We start from the raw sequence: 22,410 nt of genomic DNA on the forward strand, positions 1-22,410 counted from the left end.
GAGAGCAGCATAGGGAAAAGGGACCTGGGGGTCCTGGTGGACAACAGAATGACCATGAGCCAGAACTGTGCCCTTGTGGCCAGGAAGGGCTGTATTCGAAGGGAGGTGGCTAGTAGGTCCAGAAAGGTTCTCCTCTCCCTCTACTCTGCACTGGCGAGACCACATCTGGAATATTGTGTCCAGTTCTGGGCCCCTCAGTTCCAGAAGGACAGGGAACTGCTGGAGAGGGTCCAGCGCAGGGCAACAAAGATGATTAAGGGAGTGGAGCATATCCCTTATGAGGAAAGGCTGAGAGAGCTGGGTCTCTTTAGCTTGGAGGAAACTGACGGGTGACCTTATTAATGTTTACAAATGTATAAAGGGTGAGTGTCACAAGGACGGAGCCAGGCTCTTCTCGGTGACAACCAACGGTAGGAAAAGGGGTAATGGGTTCAAACCAGAACACAAGAGTTTCCACTTAAATTTGAGAAGAAACTTCTTCTCAGTAAGGGTAACAGAACACTGGAACAGGCTGCCCAGGGAGGTTGTGGAGTCTCCTTCTCTGGAGACATTAAATCCCACCTGGACACCACCTTTCTGTGTAGCCTCATCTAGGTGTTCCTGCTCCAGCAGGGAGAATGGACTACATGATCTTTTGAGGTCCCTTGCATATCTGTAGAGGTCCCTCTATATCTAAAGAGCCTTCCTACTCATTACTTATATGAGCATCTTGCTTGCCAATTCCTGCTGCCTCTCTTCACAACTGGTTGCCCAGAAGGGCCCAAGGGAACAATTTCAGTATTTAAATTCTATAAGAACTAATGGGAGTTTTGCACAGATGTCTTGAGAGATTCTTCTCAAGAAATTAATCTTTTCCTACAAATGTAAAATAATCATGTAGATCCGCTGAGTAGCCAAAGTACCTAATAAAAGTTATTAAAAAATGTACTGATGGAAAGTGGTAATCCCACATTTTGAAGGGGCTTAATTCTGTTGAGGAAAACAGTAAGGAAAAGAGTTATCATTAGGGAGATGATTTAGTGAAATGAAATTTTACAGTATTTTACTGCATTTGCAGAAACCTAGTTTGAATATTGAACACAGGAAAGAACACACTGGTCCTGTGCTGAATACAGGTTCAGCAATTCTGACTTTCCCTCATTATCCCAGTAAAATGTTTAATGCTACCTACCTGAATCATCAGCTAATCTGCTGATTCTCTCCAACACAGCAATACAATCTCTCTCATCATCACTGACTTCCTTCAAAGTGTCCAGCAAACTTCGAGCCACCATTTGCCTAGTTTATGAGAAAGATTAAAAATTAGCATTACTTACATCCAGAAATACAGCCAAATCAAGAAGTTGTGCAATCATACAAGTTCCTTACAACAAACAGTACAATTTTACATAGATTCACTTTTAACTTGGTAAATTCAGTCAGCCCTGCTTTGGGAATTCTGAATCATAAAGAACTGTTAACTTTAAATGTAACATTAAAAGTATCCCTTTGGTTTACAAGGATAAGAGAAGCCAGCAACAAAGATAAAAACATAGTAATCATCTGCCAACTGGGCAAACAGGAGCTGAATGTTAGGAAGTCAATGTCAGCCTTTCATCTTTACCTCTGAATTTCCTGACTTGTTCCATACAAAGCAAGACAACATCACTATTATCAGAACAGTTTTAAACAGAATTATGAGCTTATTTCAAAAATGAAAGCAAGCTGAAGATTTCCCATCTGATGGTGATGTCTAGAAGCTAAACCTCATTCAAATGCTATATGGAATAACGGGTATATATTGTGAAAACAGCATGTACTAGCCAATGTGTGCCTGGGACATCAATCAGAAATATGAAACAAGTCAGAATCAACTTGGTTACTACTTCTAATGCACAAGAAATTCTTCTAATGTTTAACTTGCCAGTGACAGGATATAGTCAAATTTAGGTTTTTGTCCTCCAGGGTTCTGTTGCAGCCCACATTACGAGGTCATGCCCATCAGTTACCTAGAAAGACCAGTATAGCTGACAATGTGTGGCAATCAACCTTTCTCCTCATCAATAGCCTGAAATGGCATAAGTCTTTTTTTTTTTTTTTTTTTTTTTTTAACCCTTTTGGACAATGTGAACATCAGTTCAGAGAGCTAGCAGGATTATCCCAACAGCAGAATGGGCAAAGGAACAGTGTCCAACATGCTGCTAGCTCTTGTACTGCCCCAGAGCAATTAATCTAAATGCTGAAGCAGCAAGGGTTAAGTGCCAGGTATTTCCAGACTGATAGAAACACCGTGAGGATGTAGCCTGGATACAAGTACTGCTGGCAACCAGCAGTGCTGTAGACAAGAACAGAAGCACAATTAAGCTTGATCATGTTCACCATAAAGGGTGAATGTGAGCCACGGCCATAAACTAGTAAGAAACAGATGGTTACATTCCTAGTGTACAAGGGAAGCCTGAGAACAGTTCCATGCAACCGAAGAAATGCAGTAGCTTTTCATAAATTCCCAAAGCTAAGCAGACATTTAAATTACTGATTTTCAGTTTGAGGAAATGGAAGTGTTTCACAGTGGTCATTTACAAAACTATCATAAACTGAACTGTTTTGACATACATACAAACAAATTCCTCTAAAAAACAAACTGCAAAATAACTGTTTGCCTTTAACAAATTTCCTCCTCCTCACTCTTTTCAACTTGGTAAAAGTGCAACTTGTTTCAGCAGAGATCTCAATATGCAGTTGGAAGTTCAGCTATCAAAACCCTAACGGAGATAAACAGACTATGTGACACACTAACCCAGAAGCAAAGTTGACTTGGTCCTTTAAAATGCTGGATACCTCTGAATATCTTATAAAGCAGCCTGCTCGGATGCATCTCCTACCTATTAAGTGTAATCTTGGAAAGCGAGAGGCAAGTCACCTGACCCACAGAGATGGTCTCAGCAAGTAAGGAACCACAATAAACAGCACTACATCCCATCTGGCTCCTTGCGACTACAGAACCACCCTACCTGCCGTGCTGGGAGTTTTGAGAAGACTTTCATCTCCTCATTGAGCTTTGTTAGCAGTATTCTGAACAGCAGTGGCTGGATCCCACAGTAAGTCTTTGATAGTTCCTGTGAGTTGGACAGATGGCTATGCAGAAGCAGCCACCCTGTCAGTTGAAGGCCACAAACCTTCTGCTCAAGAGGAAGACAGAAAACCACAAATCCTAATCTGAAGCAGATACGACTTATTTATCAAATCCACTCAAAGCTAAGAAAGGACATTCACTTGGGCTAAAGGTAGAAGATGACCCCCACCTGCATCCAGGTGTTATTTCCCTCTTTGGTTTGTAACGGAATCAATGGATCTACACCTACATTTAGCAGACTCTGGTAAAAAGCACTACAACAAAGGCAATAGGGCAAGCTAAGCTCAGTGCAGAAAACCTAACCAGGTAGGCAGCCAGAATGAAAGGGTGATCTCTTAACTTCATCCATCTGGTGTTCTGGGAGATTATGTCCAGTCATGTCCCCTAAACATTAAGGGCTCTGATCTGGTTCTGCCACTATCCCTCCAAGAATCTGCTGAAATTCTTCTCGTGCCTCCAAGGCACAAACATAGGACAAAGAGCTAAACCTACCTCGCATTTGCCACAGGCAGCGAGCTGGCATGTAGGCAACAAACATGGAATTACTTGAACCCTGCAAGCTCACACTTTACCATGCTCTGCTTACTGCCCTGTCTAGCAGTGTGATCTTCCTTCTCATACAAACATTGGCAGTGGAGCTACAGAAAGCCTATAACAGAAGACTGCAATGAACTTTACCAATGCATAGTAGCATAAGGCAAGCAGTAGCTTGCCCAGCAACTTGCCAGGTAAGTGCCAGGTGAGCATTTGTGAAACAGTAACAGAGCTCTGAAAGATGACCTGTCTGGTCTAGACACAAACAAAACAACAAAAATAGGCAGACAGGCTTCATGCTTAAGAGGCAAGGAGATAACTCTTGTGACAGGGAAAAAGAAGAGGAACAGGTTTTCTCTAAGGATGACGTCCACATAAACCACATTCTAACAGGGAATCAGACTCCTTTGAGTACATGTGATAGAAATTACTCCACCAACATTAATGATGACAATATATTTAAATGGCATACATTCTGTTACTATACATTACTCCTGGTTATCAGGGCATGATGTGTGATTAGGATTAATGGTTTCTTGCCATTTCCCTCCTGCCACTGGCTTGGGTTTGTGCAGTGCTTGCCTCTAACGAGATACCAAGCTCCACTAACATCTACCTTTACATATTCTCAGTGCCAGCAGAGTTGTCTGCATTGCAACAACTACCAGATCACATCTTCTTGCCCATTCAGTCAGATCTCATACCTGATTCCACCAGGTCCAAAGTGACTTTTGCTAGCTTCTCTGGCAAGTGAAGCTTCAAATCAGTAACGCTACAGTTGTGAACTTTTAAAGAAAATTATTTATTCAGCATACATTTCTTTGGTATAGGACTGCCACCTACGGAGCAATGTACCCGTTTATCCATTAAACAGCTTAGAGGCCCAAGAAAGCACAGAAGTCAACGGCTGGAATGTAGCATGCAGTACAAATGGTTCAGCTATTACGTGCAGAAGTGGAGGATAATTATCGAAGTTCAAGTTTTCGTGACCATGCACGGGGAGAGTTCATCCAATAGTAGAAAAACTGATACAATATCTTGTAGGTACACTTCACTGCAATTAGCAGAGGGATAAAATGGGGATAGATTACAAACAGCCTGCTTTCTGTCCACATGCATGCGGGACAAATATTTTGAAGACTCTGCATGCAAAAACATAATTAGAATTTATGACTATATACTCCAAGAAGAGCTATAAATATCCTAGTTTGGCTCATTCAAACTCCTTTTATACACTCCTTTGACCTTATTTAGAATCAATACTAGGAGTTCTAAGTGGTGTAATTACTGTGTACCAACCACCACCATTAGCCCTTTAATAAAATTCTACTATATAATTTCAATGAGTTCATCTGCACAAAGAGTGCATTTGGCTAGTAAGCATATATTAAAAGAAAAAGAGAAAGAAAATGAAAGAAGATAATTTTTTCTTTACCCATTTTTGTAGAACTTTTAAATCAAGATTTGACAACATCCTGTGTAACCTCATCTAAGTGTTTCTGCCCTGGCAGGGGGCTTGGACTAGATGATCTTTTGAGGTCCCTTCCAATCCCTAACATTCTGCGATTCTGTGATATTTCATGTTTAAGTGAATATTGGTAGTAGTATCTTAGCTTGGCACTGTTTTCCCCAAACAATCTTAGAAGATATTCAGAATAAACTCCCACATTTGAAATCAACATCTTTGTAGCCTTCTTAATAAGAAAGGCTAAATATGCAGAGATACATTCAGTTATTGTTAATTAAGACTTCTCTTAGTTCTTTGGGAAAATTCTGTCCTTTGATAGTTCAACTTACATCATTTTAATATACACTTAGAAGATAAACTTTCTCAATCTATACTGCTAAATATATTTGTTATACACGTGTCTGCAAATTTGTGCACAAAAAATTGTTCTCAGGTTTGTTTCATTTTTACTAAGTTTTAGTCTTTGACATACAGTGGGCTTAAAAAGACTGAAACATGAAAACAGAAGGAAAGAGAGAGAGATTAGGAAAAGCAACCTGGTTTATCCTAAAATGATAAGAACTGTCCTAGTCAAAATGCATGCCACTTTAGTTTCACCCGCATAACTTTAGTGTGAGTTTGGCATTTCCTTATTGTCAGTACACAACAAATACCCCCAAAAGAGAAAGTTTACACCGGGCTACATTGCACAGATAGAAGGAAAGTGAGTGGGGAGATAAAAACTGCAGGTGTGGATAACAAAATTCTCAATTAACTTGTTGGTTATAATCTGATCATACCTAAATGAAAATAAGGCAAGGTAATGTCTTCTACTTCTGGAAGGTCTTGATAAAGATTCCCAACATCCCACCAAACATGCAGTCTGGGAGAGGTTTTCGATACACGTTACAGCACGGAGGGCTGAAAACAGCACTCCACTGTTTTAGTGGGGGGTACTTTCTGAATACAGGTCCTAGTCTTTACATACACAGTAAAATGAGTCTTGACTCCACAAAAGGGAGTGGAAAACTGGAAAGGCCTATGGTATAGCCCTGATACATCTAAAAATGTATTGTTACCCTTAATTCGTTGGAAAGGAATTGATTTCCTATTTCCTGAACCAGAGTATGTATTCTAAAAACTTCTAGACAATTTTCCAGAATCACAGACACGTAAAACCAATGTTTATATTGCAACTGTTGGAGTCAGGAATCAGATAACCATATTAAAATCATTAATTGCCACACACGGTACAACCTCCTTTCTGATGCTTATCTCTTTTTCATCAGGAGTCTAGAAAGCAAGACTGCCTGCTACCAACCACATCAGAAACCACGTCTATGCCATGAAGTTAGGGGAGCATATGATTTTGCCAAAAAAAACAAGTTACCCAGAATGTTTTAGGCCAAATCTTCACCTATACTGTATATAACAAAAGTGCTACTGATAAACTGTAGGTGAGTACACACACCTCTGCTTAATCCTTCTTTGAGATCTAATAAATTCTCAGTTACTGTTGAGTGCTGCTCTAAGAGTATTCTGAAGTTAAACTATTTCAGAGAAAACTATTCTAAAGAAAGGACATCAGGTATTCCCCTAAATGAAATGCAAAAAAGTACTTCAGAACACAAAGCAGTGTAGCAAGAATACAGCTTAAAAATATGTACAGCTATATGTAGATATAGTCTTGATAGCCAAGACTGATCATACTGATGCCAATATTTACTTTTCTTTGAAAAGAAAGGGCAACGGCAATTCCTCAAAAAGTAGGCTGATCAGAAGAAAGTGTCTGCTGTTCAGGAGCGACCTCACTATTTGAACAGATCTATTGGTAAGTGTTGTATACTTCTAAACCTTCTTAATGAGGAATGGAAGCAAGTTAATGAAGTTTAGGAAAATCCACAAAGGATTTTTAAAATGAGACAAAAGCTATGCTCCAATCTGCACCAACAACTGTTTTTTAAAGCAAATAGTAAAAGGGAATCCTCATCCATGCAAGAATTCACACACACCAGTGCTACCAGACACACGGTCTCTGTGTGTTTCAAGGTGACGGTCTTGCCTTTCTGCTTGGCACCTACTCTTGTTGCAATATGACATCGGATTACGAAGGCATATGCTAGAGATGCTTCTCAAATCTTGCCTGGAGGCTGCCTCTTCATTAAAAAAAACAACACATAATCAGAGTCCCACTTGCCCTGGTTTCAGATACAAGAAGGGTCATTTATTGTAATATCTGTCAGGTTCCCCTCCATTCTCATAGACTAAAACAACATCCGTGGTGCTGATCAGCAACAGTGAGGACGTAGACCGTAACATGCCAAATATTGTGACACAGCAACCCCTTCCACCATTTGGGAAGCTGTTACGGGATTCCCTGCCTCACAGGTTTTTTTTACAGCTCATCCTGTCAAAAATCATACGTATTTAAATGAAGAAGCAATTCCTACATGCAAGTTCCAAATCCTACCTGCTAAAATTCCTTAGGATGCAGACATAGATGCATTTGCATGTCAGAGCAAGTGGCTTTGAGCTTCAGATACCAGCTGAGAAATCATGAGTGCTCAAGGAATCCACTCAAAGGAGACTATGCTTTTGTAGTAATTGTTAAAAATTACTTCACTTTAATCATTCAGTATAACCACACACTGCAAATATGACACATATGTAGATGACTAACCAGACAGAAAATTATAATAAAAATAAATGCAAAGAGAAATAATATTTAAAATGAAATTTAAAGATTTTTTTCCTAAAAACCATACTAAAAGCAAATTCATCCACTCAGAGAAAAAAAAAATCTTACCCTACTTTACCCAGGCTCAGTGATTATGTTACAAGGATTTGGGCACCTATAATTTGAAGCTTCCACACAAATGCAGGTTCAAGGTCACATAAATAACTGAAATACTCCACTGTAATATAGTATTAAACTACACTTAAGTAACTGTATGAGATTATACCACTCTAAGATACATGAATTAAATTAAGTAGCTTGCTCTTATCTTTTCCCAATGAAATGCTCAGGTTCATCTGTCTAGAAAAAACCTTTCCAATTATTCTTGAGACTGAGTAATGCTGAATCATCATAAACTGCCTGCAATAGTTACTCACTATCAGCGTGATATAACTGCTACTCACAGTTATACCACTAATGAGTAGCATATGCTATTCCCTATATTTTCTTTAGGTAGCATAACACAGTAGGCCTACAAAAAGAGCAAGGATTAAATGTGTTTATACCAGAAGGAAAAAAAAAAGACATATCCCCATGACCAACACTCTCACACAAGCAAACACAACAAACCCAAGGGAAAACTATCGTTACTCCATCTATCTTGCCCTGCAGAAAAGTACAGAATGCATAAAGCTGGAAAGTGTCATCGAAAAGATTTCAAGTTTATGCATGCCCTACACCTCATGCAATATATACTGAGAGACTCAGAGAGAGGTTTTTTCTTGAATAGGCAAATAAAATATTAGAACTACTATTCTTGTTTAAAATACAAATCATACAACTTGAGTTTCTGAGTTTGTTCTCCTCCCTACTGGCTTTTATTACATAATTGTCAACTACAGCCCTGAAGACTCTTTTCCCTGCCATGAAAAGTCAGACACACAAAAACTGTTTCACAGTTGGAAAATTGCTGATTTCATCTCCAATTTTAAAATACCACAAACTCTGGCCTTCAAGAAAACAGAATGAAAACCTTACAAATGGGGGATGATGTTCATACATGTTGTATGGAATTTTAAGTATACTTCACATGACTAAAGTTAAGCACAGGGCTAAATCCTTACAGAACTCAGGCCACAAAAAACAAAATAGAGGCTAACTTATAGCGTGGTTGATCGCAGACTTCTGCATACTGCTAAATTAAGAATTCAACATAAAAGCAAACATGCTTTATTAAAGACTTACTTGGAGCCCTAACTAAACTATGTTAAAATAAAATGCCAGAAAGCCTCAACCTTCACATATTTTACACATTTCTGTGACCTTGTACCTCTTTACAGTTACAATTAAAATAAATGCTCTTTTTTAATCTCTCCATTCCATTGCACAGTGGCTGTTTGAAGCAAATGGCGGGGGGGGGAGACTAGGAGGACGGGGGCAGCGTTTCTGCTTGATGTATACTACAGTACCTGTGCTTTTAAATGGAACAACTAGCTCAATGGCACAATGGCATTACAGAAATAAAAAGGGGAAATTGCAGATCATGGTATTAACTAGGCAAGATAAAACTTTTTTTTTAGCACTTTTTCATTTTCAATAACCAGAATCAGCTATACCCAAACTGCAAACGAAGTATGAGGATGATCCGGCAACTCTTCTGGGGTTTCTCTGCCAATCTACAGTGTTGTTCATTATACTCTCCTGACCCTTCATGAAGTATTTTTTTCAAGTCACTTTCCACACAGAGTTATGGATACAGTTTGCTATTATCTTCTAGTCCTGTGTCAACAGGAAAGTTAGCATTCACCAAAACAAACAAACAAAAAAAAAACCAAAAGGATGTGGTCCAATTAATGAAAAAGTCCTGAACTATGGTTGCTTAAATGGTAAGGAAATGGGTTTTTGCTATCATTAATATTTTGCTATCATTAATATTTTGCTCTCTATATGTAGAAAGAATACCAGCAAACAGGAGGAGGAGTGGAAAGCAAATAATTTTCTAAAGTCGTTAAAATGTTTTAAATTATTTGTATTTCATGCAAATTAACTTCAGTCAGATTTTAATCAGATGAATAGTTTACATACCATAAGCCAGACAGGACATTTAAAAAACATACCTGTTAAATATGTTTTCACTTGCAGCGTACTTGTCCAGTCTTCCCAAAGGCGTCAACATTTCATCTTGTGAGACAAAGTCCAGGGCTGAAGGTATAATAATCACATCAGACTCTGAGCTGTAGTCATCCACACCAACTATCAGAGACATCAGAAATATTCCTTATAATCACAGTACTTTAACACTAAAATGATGTCTGCTGTTGGTCTGAAATGCAAAAGGCTAGGCAAGGTCGCATTGACAATATATTTACTAACTGCACTACATCATTCCTCCTTACTTTCCCCAACCCCCACAAATCCTTTTCTATACAAGAGTGATTATGTATAAATTGTATTAAAGGGATTTTGAGTAATTTTCTCTAAATTCCCAAACATGATGTTTCAGTGAACACTCAAGGTTCATGATATTTTTAGCTAACAAACAGTATTTTTTTTACCTTGTATTTTCATTAAGCAAATTACTTTTAGCTAATTCTAAAATCAGCTTTTTGAAGATGCACTGGCTAAAAACATAGCAGTAGTTAGCCCAGAGATAAAAAGTTAATACAACATAATCTAACAGAACAAAAACAACGCTTTTTTTTTTTTTTTTTTAAAAATCTTCATTAAGCATGTTTAAAAATTCAGATGTGTGCTGCTGTATCCAACTACCAACTAAAATAGGCATAATTCACATATTGCAGTTACTAACCGGCACATCAACAGGGAATTTCATATAAACAGACACCTTTATCAATACGGAAACACAATGAAATGGAAAAGGGGTCATCCCTGCTCTGCAGAGCTACTTGACAAATTAGAATTTGTGCTACCATCTTCTCTGGTTTCTACATGCCCTCTAAAGTGCTCAAAAACTCAGTCCCATAAACACCTTAGCAACCATTTCTTTGCTATTAACTCAAATGCATTCACTTATTTGCAAGACCTATCACAGGTCACCCGCTTTATGCCTGAGAACACAACACTACAGTACACTACAACTATTCTTCAGTCTAGCCAAGATTTTCTGAAAAGCCTTTTTGAAAACTGGCAAATAGAGATGGACAGAAAACAAAGACAGACAGATCTTGAAGTTCAACGATTATTTTTTTATATAATACATGAACTCTATAGAGGAAAGAAAAAAATGGTGGTCCTGTTATCTTCCATACAGTTATACTATGTTACGTAAATTGATTATCATTATATCATTATCTTCAATATTCAGAATACACAAGCAGCTACCATTTTCTGAATGTCTTAACATATTTCAAATGTCAAAAGATTTAACACCAAACTCTCTTTAATAATAATATTTTTAGACCTAAACTGAGTTAATAACATCCATTTACCAACAAACTAATTCTCCCATTTTCTAGGTAGAGAATTAATGGGCATTGTTTAACTGACCATAACTAAATCCCATCCCTGGAGGAAGGTCCAATTTCTGCAGTTGCTGATAGGACACGAAAACCTTGCCAGAAATCAAATGAAGTAGTGATGGGAAAATAGCAATGACATAATAAGGATGTCAGAGATAGGAGAAAGGAAGAAAGTGTGCTAGGAACTGTGAGGCAAAGTAAATGGAAGATCAGTTTGGGGAGAGGAACTAGTATTCTCGGACACACCTAAGGTGGAAGAAACAAACTGCAAGGGGGGGAACGGAAAGCTCAAAAAAAGGTCAGCTGCAGAAACCTATTGCAGCATAAAGGGAAAGCACTCAGCAATACCAGGTTTACAAAACTGTTTGAACCTGTTTGGTTTGGGTTTGTGGGTTTGGTGTTGTTTGTTTGGGGTTTTTTGCACCCCTTCCTTCCCCCGCAATGAATCAGCTTTATTTTCACAGGAAACGTAGGGAAAAGTCAAAATGCACTCTTAATGCCAGTTAGGATTTCACACCAGGTTAAGTTAACAAAAAACAGGTTACATGATTGACAGGTTCATAGGTCTTTAATTCAACCCATTGATCCAACTAAAGCAGAGGCTTCCCTATGTTTATAGTTATGCCATGCATCTTTCTCACACAGACTAGTCTTTCCAGAATAGAATAATTCAGTTGAAGGGACCTACAGTGATCATTTAGTCCAACTGCCTGACCAATTCAGGGCTGACAAAGTTAAAGCATGTTATTAAGGGCATTGTTCAAATGCCTCTTAAGCACTGACAGGGTTGGGGCATTGACCACCTCTCTAGGAAGCCTGTTCAGTGTTTGACCACCCTCTCAGTAAAAAAAAATGCTGCCTAATGTCCAGTGTAAACCTTCCCTGGTGCAGATTTGAACCATTCCCACATGTCTTATCACTGGATACCAAGGAGAAGAACTCAGCAACTCCCTCACCGTGTCCCCTCCTCAGGAAGCTGTAGACAGCAATGAGGTCACCCCCAGCCTCCTTTTCTGCAAACTAGACAAGCCTAAAGTCCTCAGCTGCTCCTCACAGAACATTTTATTGTATGTGAGCTCCTATTTTCAGAGGGCTGACTCAAGATATACTTAGAAGCAACATTCTGTAGCATCCACACATGAAATAAGTTACACAGATACTTCTCATTCCAGTAAATGAATTCCATTGTTTTTTAAAATGTCATAATAATTGTCTCCTTCACTAGGGAGCTAAACCACTGCATTCAGGTGGATTTCTAAACTACAGAACTGAAATCAATACAGTTATGCTGCGACATAACCAACCGGGGAGAAAAAAAAACACCCCTCTAATATTCAGTGAAACTAATTCTATGACAGGGTCCTATCTTCCTATTTTAAAAATCTGTTGATCACACTATAAATTTGAAAGCATAAATTGGAGAAACTATGTCAAAATACAAACATAATTATTGTCACCAATGTAATTATTTTTATTTAGCTATCAAAAGCATAAATAAAAACAAATAATAAATGCTAACCACTCGTTTTACTTACTTAGTTTCTCTCCTCTCAACCTCATGTTCCATGTTTTCCTCTTTGCCCTCTACACTAATTCTCCCTTAATTCTCCTACAGTGAGTGGTCCAATGTAGATGCCATCTTAGATAGTGCAAAACATGGCAACAGCTCACTGTATATGTCCTAACACATAGACATGCACCTACGTTGACTAGATCTCTGATGCATTTGATTTATTGAACTGAATGTTCTCATAATCAGTGAAGTGAAATCAGTTAAGTCAACCAACCTGCTAAAACCACTCTACATCAGATGTAAATAGCAATGATAAAAATATGAGCACCTGCTTACAATTTATGTTTGATGTCTCCTTCTAGCTTAAACAAAAGTGAGGTGCATGGATTTGACTCTGCTGTGTTTGTGCATTATAAAATTAAGTTTAGCAGTACCTTGGGCTTGATGTGACTCTGCTAGTGATGCTGAGCAATATTTATTATTTAAATAATTCCAGTATCCCAGCTTGTAGTCACAGAAATCATTCAAATGGCAGCACCCTGATGAACACAAGACTAATACCAACAGGGAAGACAGTGATGATAAAAATAAATAAATCAGTACCTGAACAATTAATGGTTCTTTTAAACTACCATTACAGTTATCTAACATATTAATTTTCACTTTCAACATCAAGACACCAATTCAAGTGAAAAGAGTCATCAGCCCAGTAGAATTCCCGTTTGAACAAAGCCCCTCAAGTGGATGTTTCCCCCAAATGATTCACCAACAATCAAACCATTCCTCATCTAAAATTCATAAAGAGTATACTTTGCATTATTCAATAGACCAAGTCATTTTGATATTACCTACACTTGGAAAGTTATTTCAAAGAAAGCTATCAAAAAGACTTAACTGAATATTGTCTCATCAGCCCTTATCTGCTTTCCATCCAACTTCGAGCACTTGCCCAAATATCACAGGACCGTTGGTAAATTTTACAAATAAAATCTTTAAAAAACAAAAACAAACAAACAAAACCCAAACAAACAAACACACACATCACAAAAAAACCCTACCTTGAATACAAGTGTGCTGGGTTTGGTTGGGATAGAGTTAGAATTCTTCGTAGTAACTTAGAGCTATTTTGTACACCTCCAGCCTACTGGCGGGCAGGGCAGCACGAGGAGTAGAAAAGGCTTTGAGGATGTGTGAGTGCTGTTCAGCAGTAACTAAAACATCCCTATGTTATCAACACTAGTTCAGCACAAATCCAAACCATAGCACCATACAAGCTACTGTGAAGGAATTTAACTCTATCCCAGCCAAAGCCAGTATAACAAGGCTAGTTCAAATGCAGAACATCCAGATTCATTTCCACTTGAGAGAATGTAAACCAGGCAACAGGGACACATGTGACTTTCTTCTCCAGCTGCAGAAAAACTACAGGTCACTTGTCTTGTTTTCTCCAGTTTTTCAAACCAGTACAAGTACATCTGGACCAAATGCTCAGAAAGCATCTAAGCTACAAGACATCACTGTTCAGAGCCTAAGTACCTTTTAATCTGATCTTAAGCATTCACACCAACATGCAAAAGCAGCCAAGCTACAAAATTAGGAATTTCTATGAAAACGCCCTATCACAGCAGTTTAAAGTCACTAGTGGTGATGGAGGGAGGAACAATAATTGGACGACAGTGAGACAGCAATCACAGTGTTTCGATTTTCTGCCCACATAAGCACCAAAGCAGAACAAAAGGAATAAATGCATTAATTTGTCCAGACTAAGTAGTTTGCAAACTTCTCTTCAAAACTCTACACTACTACCACTAAACACAAGGCAGCATCACATAACAAGATAAGCACTGGATTTTGTTTCAATATCTGTCACTAACCTGTTGTTCGACACAAGCCAAGTAACTCCTCCTCTCTGTACCTTCCTTTTCCTGTCCAATTATTTGTTTGACTGATTTTTGTAGAAGTTGTTCAGGCTTGTCATCTACCTTGCATCTGGTCCCTACTGTATCAAGAATATATTAACACCCTCCAGTTTAAGTTCTCCTGTTTCCCTTACATTTTCCTGTGTTTTATGGCAAGGATACAACAATTACTTGCCATAATTATTAACTCACATGGACCATACAGCAAGCTTGCTGAGACAGACTATGTCTAGAGGAGTTTAGTTAACCGTTGACAACCTTGGTTGACCATAAAACAAAACAGAAGTCCATTTACAATTCAGTCCCCTATAAAATCATAGTCTATAGGACAATTTTCAAGTAAGCTGATTTTTCTACTACATCTCTCATCTTCATAGTAACTGTTACAAATGTCTTGATCATATTGTGTCTTTTTACAGACCGGTACACAAGATTCATGTTTGAAAAAATAATCACCATTTTTCTTGTATTTAATAATGCATTAACTCTTTGCTATAGACTGTTCAGTAGCAAGGTCTACCTGTACTCTTTTTGTTCCATATCTGTTCTGAGCTCCATGGAATAAATATATCCCCCCTCATTTTGGCAAAGAAATTCAGCAACAAGAGGACGGTATTCCAAAATTGAGCGATTTTCATTTCTATAAGTGTTTGTTGCTCAGCTTTGAAAGATTCAAGATTTCCAACTAATTACAGTTCCCTCATTTTATCTTCTGCATTCCCAAAGAGTTCTCAAGATCTATTGAGAAGTCTCTATGGCAGTTGCTACAGATGTATCTAGTAAAATAGCCTGTATTACAGTTGAATAAAAATTAGTCTATTTGCTGTGGTCTAAATCAATTGTTACCATAAGCATGTTCAGGTTGATACAGTACTTTATGCAGAAAGGATTTAGTTCTGTTGTGCTGTTCGAGCAAGTAATTTTTCTGTTTAATTGTAAAGCAAAAATAGTAGTCCCACAAGCCCAAACATTTGATAACATAATCACAAAACAATAGTGGCAAGTTTTGTTCTAAGTCACCATCCTTTATGCTATGAAAGAATAAATTCATCTTACATTCGGATTTCTGCAGAACACAGGTAGTGTTCTCAGCCCTTCAATACTGCAAATACATTCCTTTCCATCTCATTTTCTCTAAGTATCATTTTGCATCTTGATGTTCTGCAAAGAGAAATCCACCTCAGCATAAGCATGGAAGCAACACATCTATATCTTACCCTTCCGTAGTGGACTATATTCCAGCTCCAGTTCTGCAGTGACATCACAGACCAAAGCATCAGTCATGCTATTTCAGCTTCACTTGCTACCACAAATTTACTGCACTGCTGCAGTAACATTAACCAAGAGCTATTGCAATGACAGTTGCACAAATATTACAAAATACATTTGTAATGCTGAGTTTCACCACCTTGCCTGTCAGATTCAAGTAGCACTCACTGGTGATGACAGATCCCACTATCAGAAAGTAGGAGCTGATTTTTTCAAGAAACACTTAACATATATTATCTCTGCTCTCCTGCTGTAGCCTCAGACTAAAAATGTAAATGAGATGCCACAAGTTTGCCCTGATATTGCAAATGTTTTCAGAGAAAAATACAAGTTAGTGTGATTTTACTCAAAGTTACAAAACAGGTGAAAAGTATAAAAGCAATCAGTAAGTGATTATCTTAGGTTGCAGTCCACCCACCATATCAGCAGAAATAAGAACCACACTTCCCCTTCTCTGTCTCTCCCCAAAATTTACCCTTCAAACATGGAGCACTATCCACCTTGAGCCTCTTATGAACATGGTACAGTCACCACACCTGCATGCATAGACTTTGTTGTCTGTACTCCAAGTCTGGTGGGATTGGGAGTCGGGGAGAAGGAGGAGAGAGGCAGGAACAAGGAAGAAGATAAGTAGGGGGAAATGCAGAGCAGTTCTGATGCAAAGATGCTGTGTTAAAAGCAAGGCTTACCACATTAGCCCCTATGTAGCACTTTCACAGCAGAGCTTGCTAGCAGCTTGAAGCACAGACAGAGCAAACCATTTAAAATAAAGCTTCAGTACAGGCTTGGTGGGGGGGGACATTTAGCAGCTGAAAGAAAGATGCAGGAATCAAAATCAGCAGCTGTTTACACACAGAACTTACAGAAGTATGGTACAGCAAATTTAAAAGACTCACTAGACCAAACATAACAGACTAAGAGAATATTTTCATTTAGCAAAGGCCTTCAAAAGGACACAATTCATCAAGCATCACAGAGGAAACAAGAGGTGATACAAAATTCTTTAACCAACAAATACACACGCGGCTACAGACAAGTTTGTCCCTTCAAGGCGTACAAAAGCAGCACTGAAAATCCTGATTTGCTCTGAAATGAAGGAACAGCTATATCTCATGTTGCTCACTAGTCATTTATTTGCACAACAGCAGAATGTAACATCTACCACTTAGCAGTTTGTCCTTCAACAAAAGCTGGTCCAGAGGAAACTGAAACAAAGAGAAGGACATTCAAGCTACCAGTTAAAACAATTGACAGCTTATATTTTGTCTGCCCATTTCCTGTTGAGAGCATAATGCACCCATCACGATGATACTCAAGTCCCCTGCTACTTAAGTCCCTATCATTTACCCATTCAAACAACCCTATACAATTAAGAATCATGGAATGAGGCTGGAGTGAAGCAAAGGTCTGACAATGTGACCAGGAAGTTCCTCTAAGGTTCTTTTTTTTCTCCTCTACAAGCTTCTTACAGTCAAAGAAAGGCATCCCTGCTCTCTGCAGAGCATTGCTGCTTGTGAGGTTTTTGATTGCCTCCATGACTAACTGAGAACTTTGAAGTACTCTGAAGGGAATTCCACTTCCATCTTCAATCAGGATGTTCTTCTTGGTCCTATCATGACAAGGACATAAGCATTCACTGTGCCTGGGGCCACGATCGAGTTCTGCCTCTAACTGGGTATATGATAAACACAAAAACATTGAGTTTAAACTACATACACATTAGCCGTGAACTAACTGGAAGGAAGAGCATTATTAAGCAAGCAGTTGAGGCCCAAATGCTCCAAGGGATTGTGCTAGCTTTGTGATGCTGATGTGACACCTGGAGTTACAACATATCGGCTACTAACCCAACTGCTCCACTTCAATCAAGTCTTGCTCCACTGGCTCAGTCACAGTAACTGAAATACACTTACTTAGGCTAAAAGCCACAAAAAATATAAATTCTGTAACTAGTATATCTATAATCTAAAAAACATGTCTTTTCAACATAACACATGGAACTTCCTAACTGTATTACTTATCTTCTCTCCACTTAAACCGCAGACAACGCTCCTGAGACATCGTTTGGCAGCATTTGAAACTCATAGTGGGATATGCCTTTGTATTTCCTAAGCATTCAGAGGTGGAAGTTCTTTTTACACACTCTTCTTCCTTCTGCAGCTCTCCACACTTTTCCTGTCTACGCTCAGTACAAAGTATAAAACTGGTCTATGGGAGAAGATTGAGCAGTACAGAATGTAGTGGATTCACTCTTAGAAAAAGTGAGAACAGCCATGGACGTTAATTTCAATGTTGTTTAAAACTGAGTTTCCTCTAATAAAACATACATACAAGCAAATTTGCACAAGCAAATATCCCTACAGACTAATCAAGTTATTCCTCCTGCAAGCTAGAGAGGAAGGAAAAGGTGGCCTCTCTTCCATTCAAGTATTTTGGAACTGTTCAGACACTATGGCAACAAGACAAAAAAATATCTAAGCAAACGTTTAATCAGAGAAAAACACTTCAACAGTCTACATTAAGCGCTCATCTAGAATGTCACTTTTATACAGTCATATTTAGCTTTTACAGAAACTGTATCTCAGAATAATGCATATTCATCGTACTATTTGCCTTTTATTTTTCTTTACCTTAAAAACAGTAAAAACAAAACAAAAAAAATCAGTACTCTCAATTCTCAGTGCAATTGTTCTGCTGTTGTGAATTAACAACCTCCACAGACGTATTTTGACACTTTGTTCAACCTACACTGGACAGGAATTTAACACCTTGTTGCCAGAAAGAACTGCAGCATCTCACCCAAACCAAGAAAAAGCCACATTAATTTTTCTTATGCTATACCTTCTAAAGCAGATAGAGAAGCCCTCATGTTTGGGTTCCTTCAGGGGCAGCTATCCCTGCCTCTCTCTTCCAAAATCAGAATTGTTACTCCAGCTCTCAAAGCAGAAGCTATCCTTTCATCCACTTCTGCTACTGTTACAAGTCACCTCCCGCAGCTACTATTCTTAAAATGAAAACTTCCTGCCCGCACAGAGGGAAAGTCTTAGTAGCAAAAGACACATACAGGAAAGAGGTATTTTATCTTCACCTGGGGTCTGCCACCTCCACAATAGGTCAGCAGTCAGAAACAACTGCCGAACATCAAAGTTTCACTCTATCTTAAGATTTTAAAAATTTCCTTGTCTTTCATGACTCACTCACTCCTTCCTGGTTTTCGTTTTCTTTTTCACTCCAAGTGGGAAAGGTATAAGGATTATACCTGAAAGCACTAGGAGATAAATCAGGAGACAAAGACAAAATTCAATAAAAATAAAATTTAAAAAAAAAAAAAAAAGAAAAAAAGAAAAAAAAAGAAACAGGAGCTGGCAAACTTAACTGAGGATTCCTGCCAGAGACAGGTACATAAAAAGTGGCTGTCGAAAATCGCATTTCCACATCAGAGGTGATGCTACTGGCCTTGGAAAGCTGAAAGCCTAGAAAATTACCTCTTCTTCAATCCTCTGCTAGATGCAATGGAGAAAATATGTGCAGCTGCATGAGAAACGTTCATTAGCCTATATCAAATCAAGTACAACCCTTTCCTCACATCATCATCACCTCTCTAGGATCCTAAGTTGCTGAGGAAAAAGAGACTAACCATTACCCACCTGAGACCACTAACACCAGAATTCTATAGGGACACAGCCATCCAACCTAAATCTCCAAGTTTCTATGAAGGTAAATCACCACATTAAAAGACAAACAAATTAACTGAAGAGCCAGGAGAATTAAAACCTGATCTCCAGGGGAAACAGACTTGACAAGTATGCTTCATTAGCATTAAAAATTGGTTATTAGATTCCCAACAGAACAGAACCTCAGCCACACCAGAGATATTAAATAGAAAGTCTGCCATTAATTTCTGTTATTTTTTGCAACACCAACATTAAACACTGCAGACTACTGAAATGTCAACTCAGTAACTCAAACTATCTCAGCACTCTTTCACCAGAGCTAAGTCTCTGACGGGACCAAAAGGTCAGTACTGCAACACAGTATTTGAACATTATGTTGGAAATTTAGCTATAGTTAAAGCTGAAATTAAGTCTAAGAAGTGACTTGACTTGCAGTCCATACATAAAAACTAACAGCAAAATAAAATTTGCCAATTCTTTTTCTCTGGTAAAGGAATAGAAGAACCACAGTACAAAAGCTTCTGATATTACTATGTAAAGCTGTGGGAAAGCTAAGATGAATTTCAATATACTGAATGCATGTTAACCCAGCATAATTAACTGCAAAAGAATAAGAACTACAACACAGCATCAAGCTATGATTGTGATTTGACACCACAGGAAAATACAGACAGATGTTATTAAGAGAAAACAAACAAACAAACAAAACACACACACAAAAAAAAAGGACCCAAAACCAAACCAAACAAACCAACCAACCCACAACTTTAGGTTTTAAGTATTATGAAAAAAAGTAAAAAGAAAAATTAAATTACAATTAGCTTCTACTTGAGAAGAGATTTTTGTGCTACCCGAAGTATAACAGAATAATTGAATTCAAAGTATTCAACCAACACAAGCTCATTGGTAATGTCAGATGATTTACTCATCACCTGAAACAAGAACATAAAGATAAACCAGTTTTTGACACCTGCAGATGCAGAGAGTATTTCTTCAGCTTAGGTGAATAACTGGTTCACTCACAGTGAAGAAGCCTGCTGGGAGAGAGGCTAGAAAGACCTGTCCTCCCCTTCTGATCAATGAAAAATAACTCAATACTAAAGCCAGAGGTAAATTAGATTACAGCTACTGCATATTTTTTTTTACCTTTAAAAATGTTTAATCCAGTAGTAAAATCAACTAGTAACACTAGATTTGCTAACTGTAAAAACCATTTATTGTTAAATTTTAAATGTATCTTACCATTAAACTCTTATGCTACAGAAAACAAGTTTACACACAAGTGTATATTTGTATGTATCTATCAAAAAATCATTTAACAGTTCTAAACTACGCTTAGTTATTAAAATAGCATTTTCAGGATTTCTAGTTCAAACATCAGAACACTAAGTGTACAGAAAAAGGTAATCATTCACCATTTTTCAACATGATAGAAGATAAAGCTTTAGAATCTGAATGTTAAGCTACATAACCACTGAAGCATGTATGTAGCACTTGCAACTATCAGAAGTCCAAAAGTTATAAGTAAATGCAGCTACCAGCTATCAATAATAAACATTAAAACAAATGCCAAACAGTATTAAAAGCAATTATTAGATCAAAATTTCTCTCCTGATTTAGATCACAATTAAAATCCTGAGTTAAATAAAGATATCCTCTTTCACAGTCTGAATTCTAACTACACATGGCTCTATTTTTCAGAATACACATCCTGCACACATCAATGGACAGAATGAAAGAAGTCTCCATCACGGTACATTTGATTGCATCTATCTGCACTGATCAGTTCAATCTTCAGATTTCAGATTTCCCAGGGGGGAAAAGGGGATGGAACACAAAACACCTAGCAAGAGTTGTAAAAATATTTTATTTATCATCAGAAATATACAATTCTACAACCTCCCATATTCGCTTTTCAACCATTTTTAAAAATTATTTTCTTTTCTATTCTATACTTAGCTTATACAGTTACATTATTTTATTTTGGGTTTTGAATGCACAAAACAAAGATTTGAACAAAAGCCAAATTTTCAATTACTTTTTTCATATACTGTGCAAGATTTAAACACAAGAACAAGGAATCAAACAGTCCAGGTAGTGTTATGGGTAACTGTCCAGCTACCTTAATTTTGCCACCTTATAGTAGGCAGATAGGATGGGGAGTCTTCTGCAGGCTTTCGCTTTGAATTTTCACCCTATTGACTTGACAGTGGCGTGGGGGTATTTTTTGCCTTAATGGATCTCATGCAAGGATTCTTGTTAGGGTCACCTTCACAGAAATTAAATGCAATGATATATTACTCAGTTTGTGGGTTAGAGTCAATGACAAAGTTGCCCTTCACAGTAAGAACTTACATTTAGGAATTTCTTTTATAACCTTCTGTATGTTCAGCCAGTTTCCACTTCAAACTACCAAACAAGGAAAAGCCACTGGCTGAATATGGGAAAACGAGAAATTCTGTAGTTATTATCACTGCCTTTGACATCAGGAGCTACCTCTACAGAGGCAAAATATTACCTAAAATTAAAGTACAGAAATACCAATGTCGAGCTATGTAACTACTTAAAGCAATCGTCTGTGTAATGTACCATCAGATGAAAAGTATACATTCACCTGGGAGGGGAAAAAAAAAAAAATCAGAGCTTTTCAGTGGTAACCAAGCAACCAAGAGCAGGAAATAATATGATGCTTTCAAAATAGAAATGCAAACCAAAGCTGAAATTAATTATTTAAAAGTCAATCCAGCTGGTTTATCAACCACTCTCTAAAAGCCTTTCTTATAAAA

At 37.9% G+C, this 22,410-nt stretch overlaps 1 protein-coding gene across 1 annotated transcript in view; it reads right to left on the minus strand.

Moving 5' to 3' along the window:
* Positions 1-22,410, minus strand: part of PPP4R1 (protein phosphatase 4 regulatory subunit 1) — a 68,143-nt gene that overhangs the window by 42,241 nt on the left and 3,492 nt on the right. Inside the window, exons 3-4 of the mRNA XM_080339338.1 lie at positions 9,888-10,023; positions 1,172-1,278 (exon numbers count right to left, since the gene is read on the minus strand). Coding sequence (XP_080195464.1) covers positions 1,172-1,278; positions 9,888-10,023 — 243 coding nt within the window. The remainder of the gene's footprint in view (positions 1-1,171; positions 1,279-9,887; positions 10,024-22,410) is intronic.

Source organism: Nesoenas mayeri (assembly GCF_963082525.1).
Source record: "Nesoenas mayeri genome assembly, chromosome: 2".
NCBI classification, from domain to species: Eukaryota; Metazoa; Chordata; class Aves; order Columbiformes; family Columbidae; genus Nesoenas; species Nesoenas mayeri.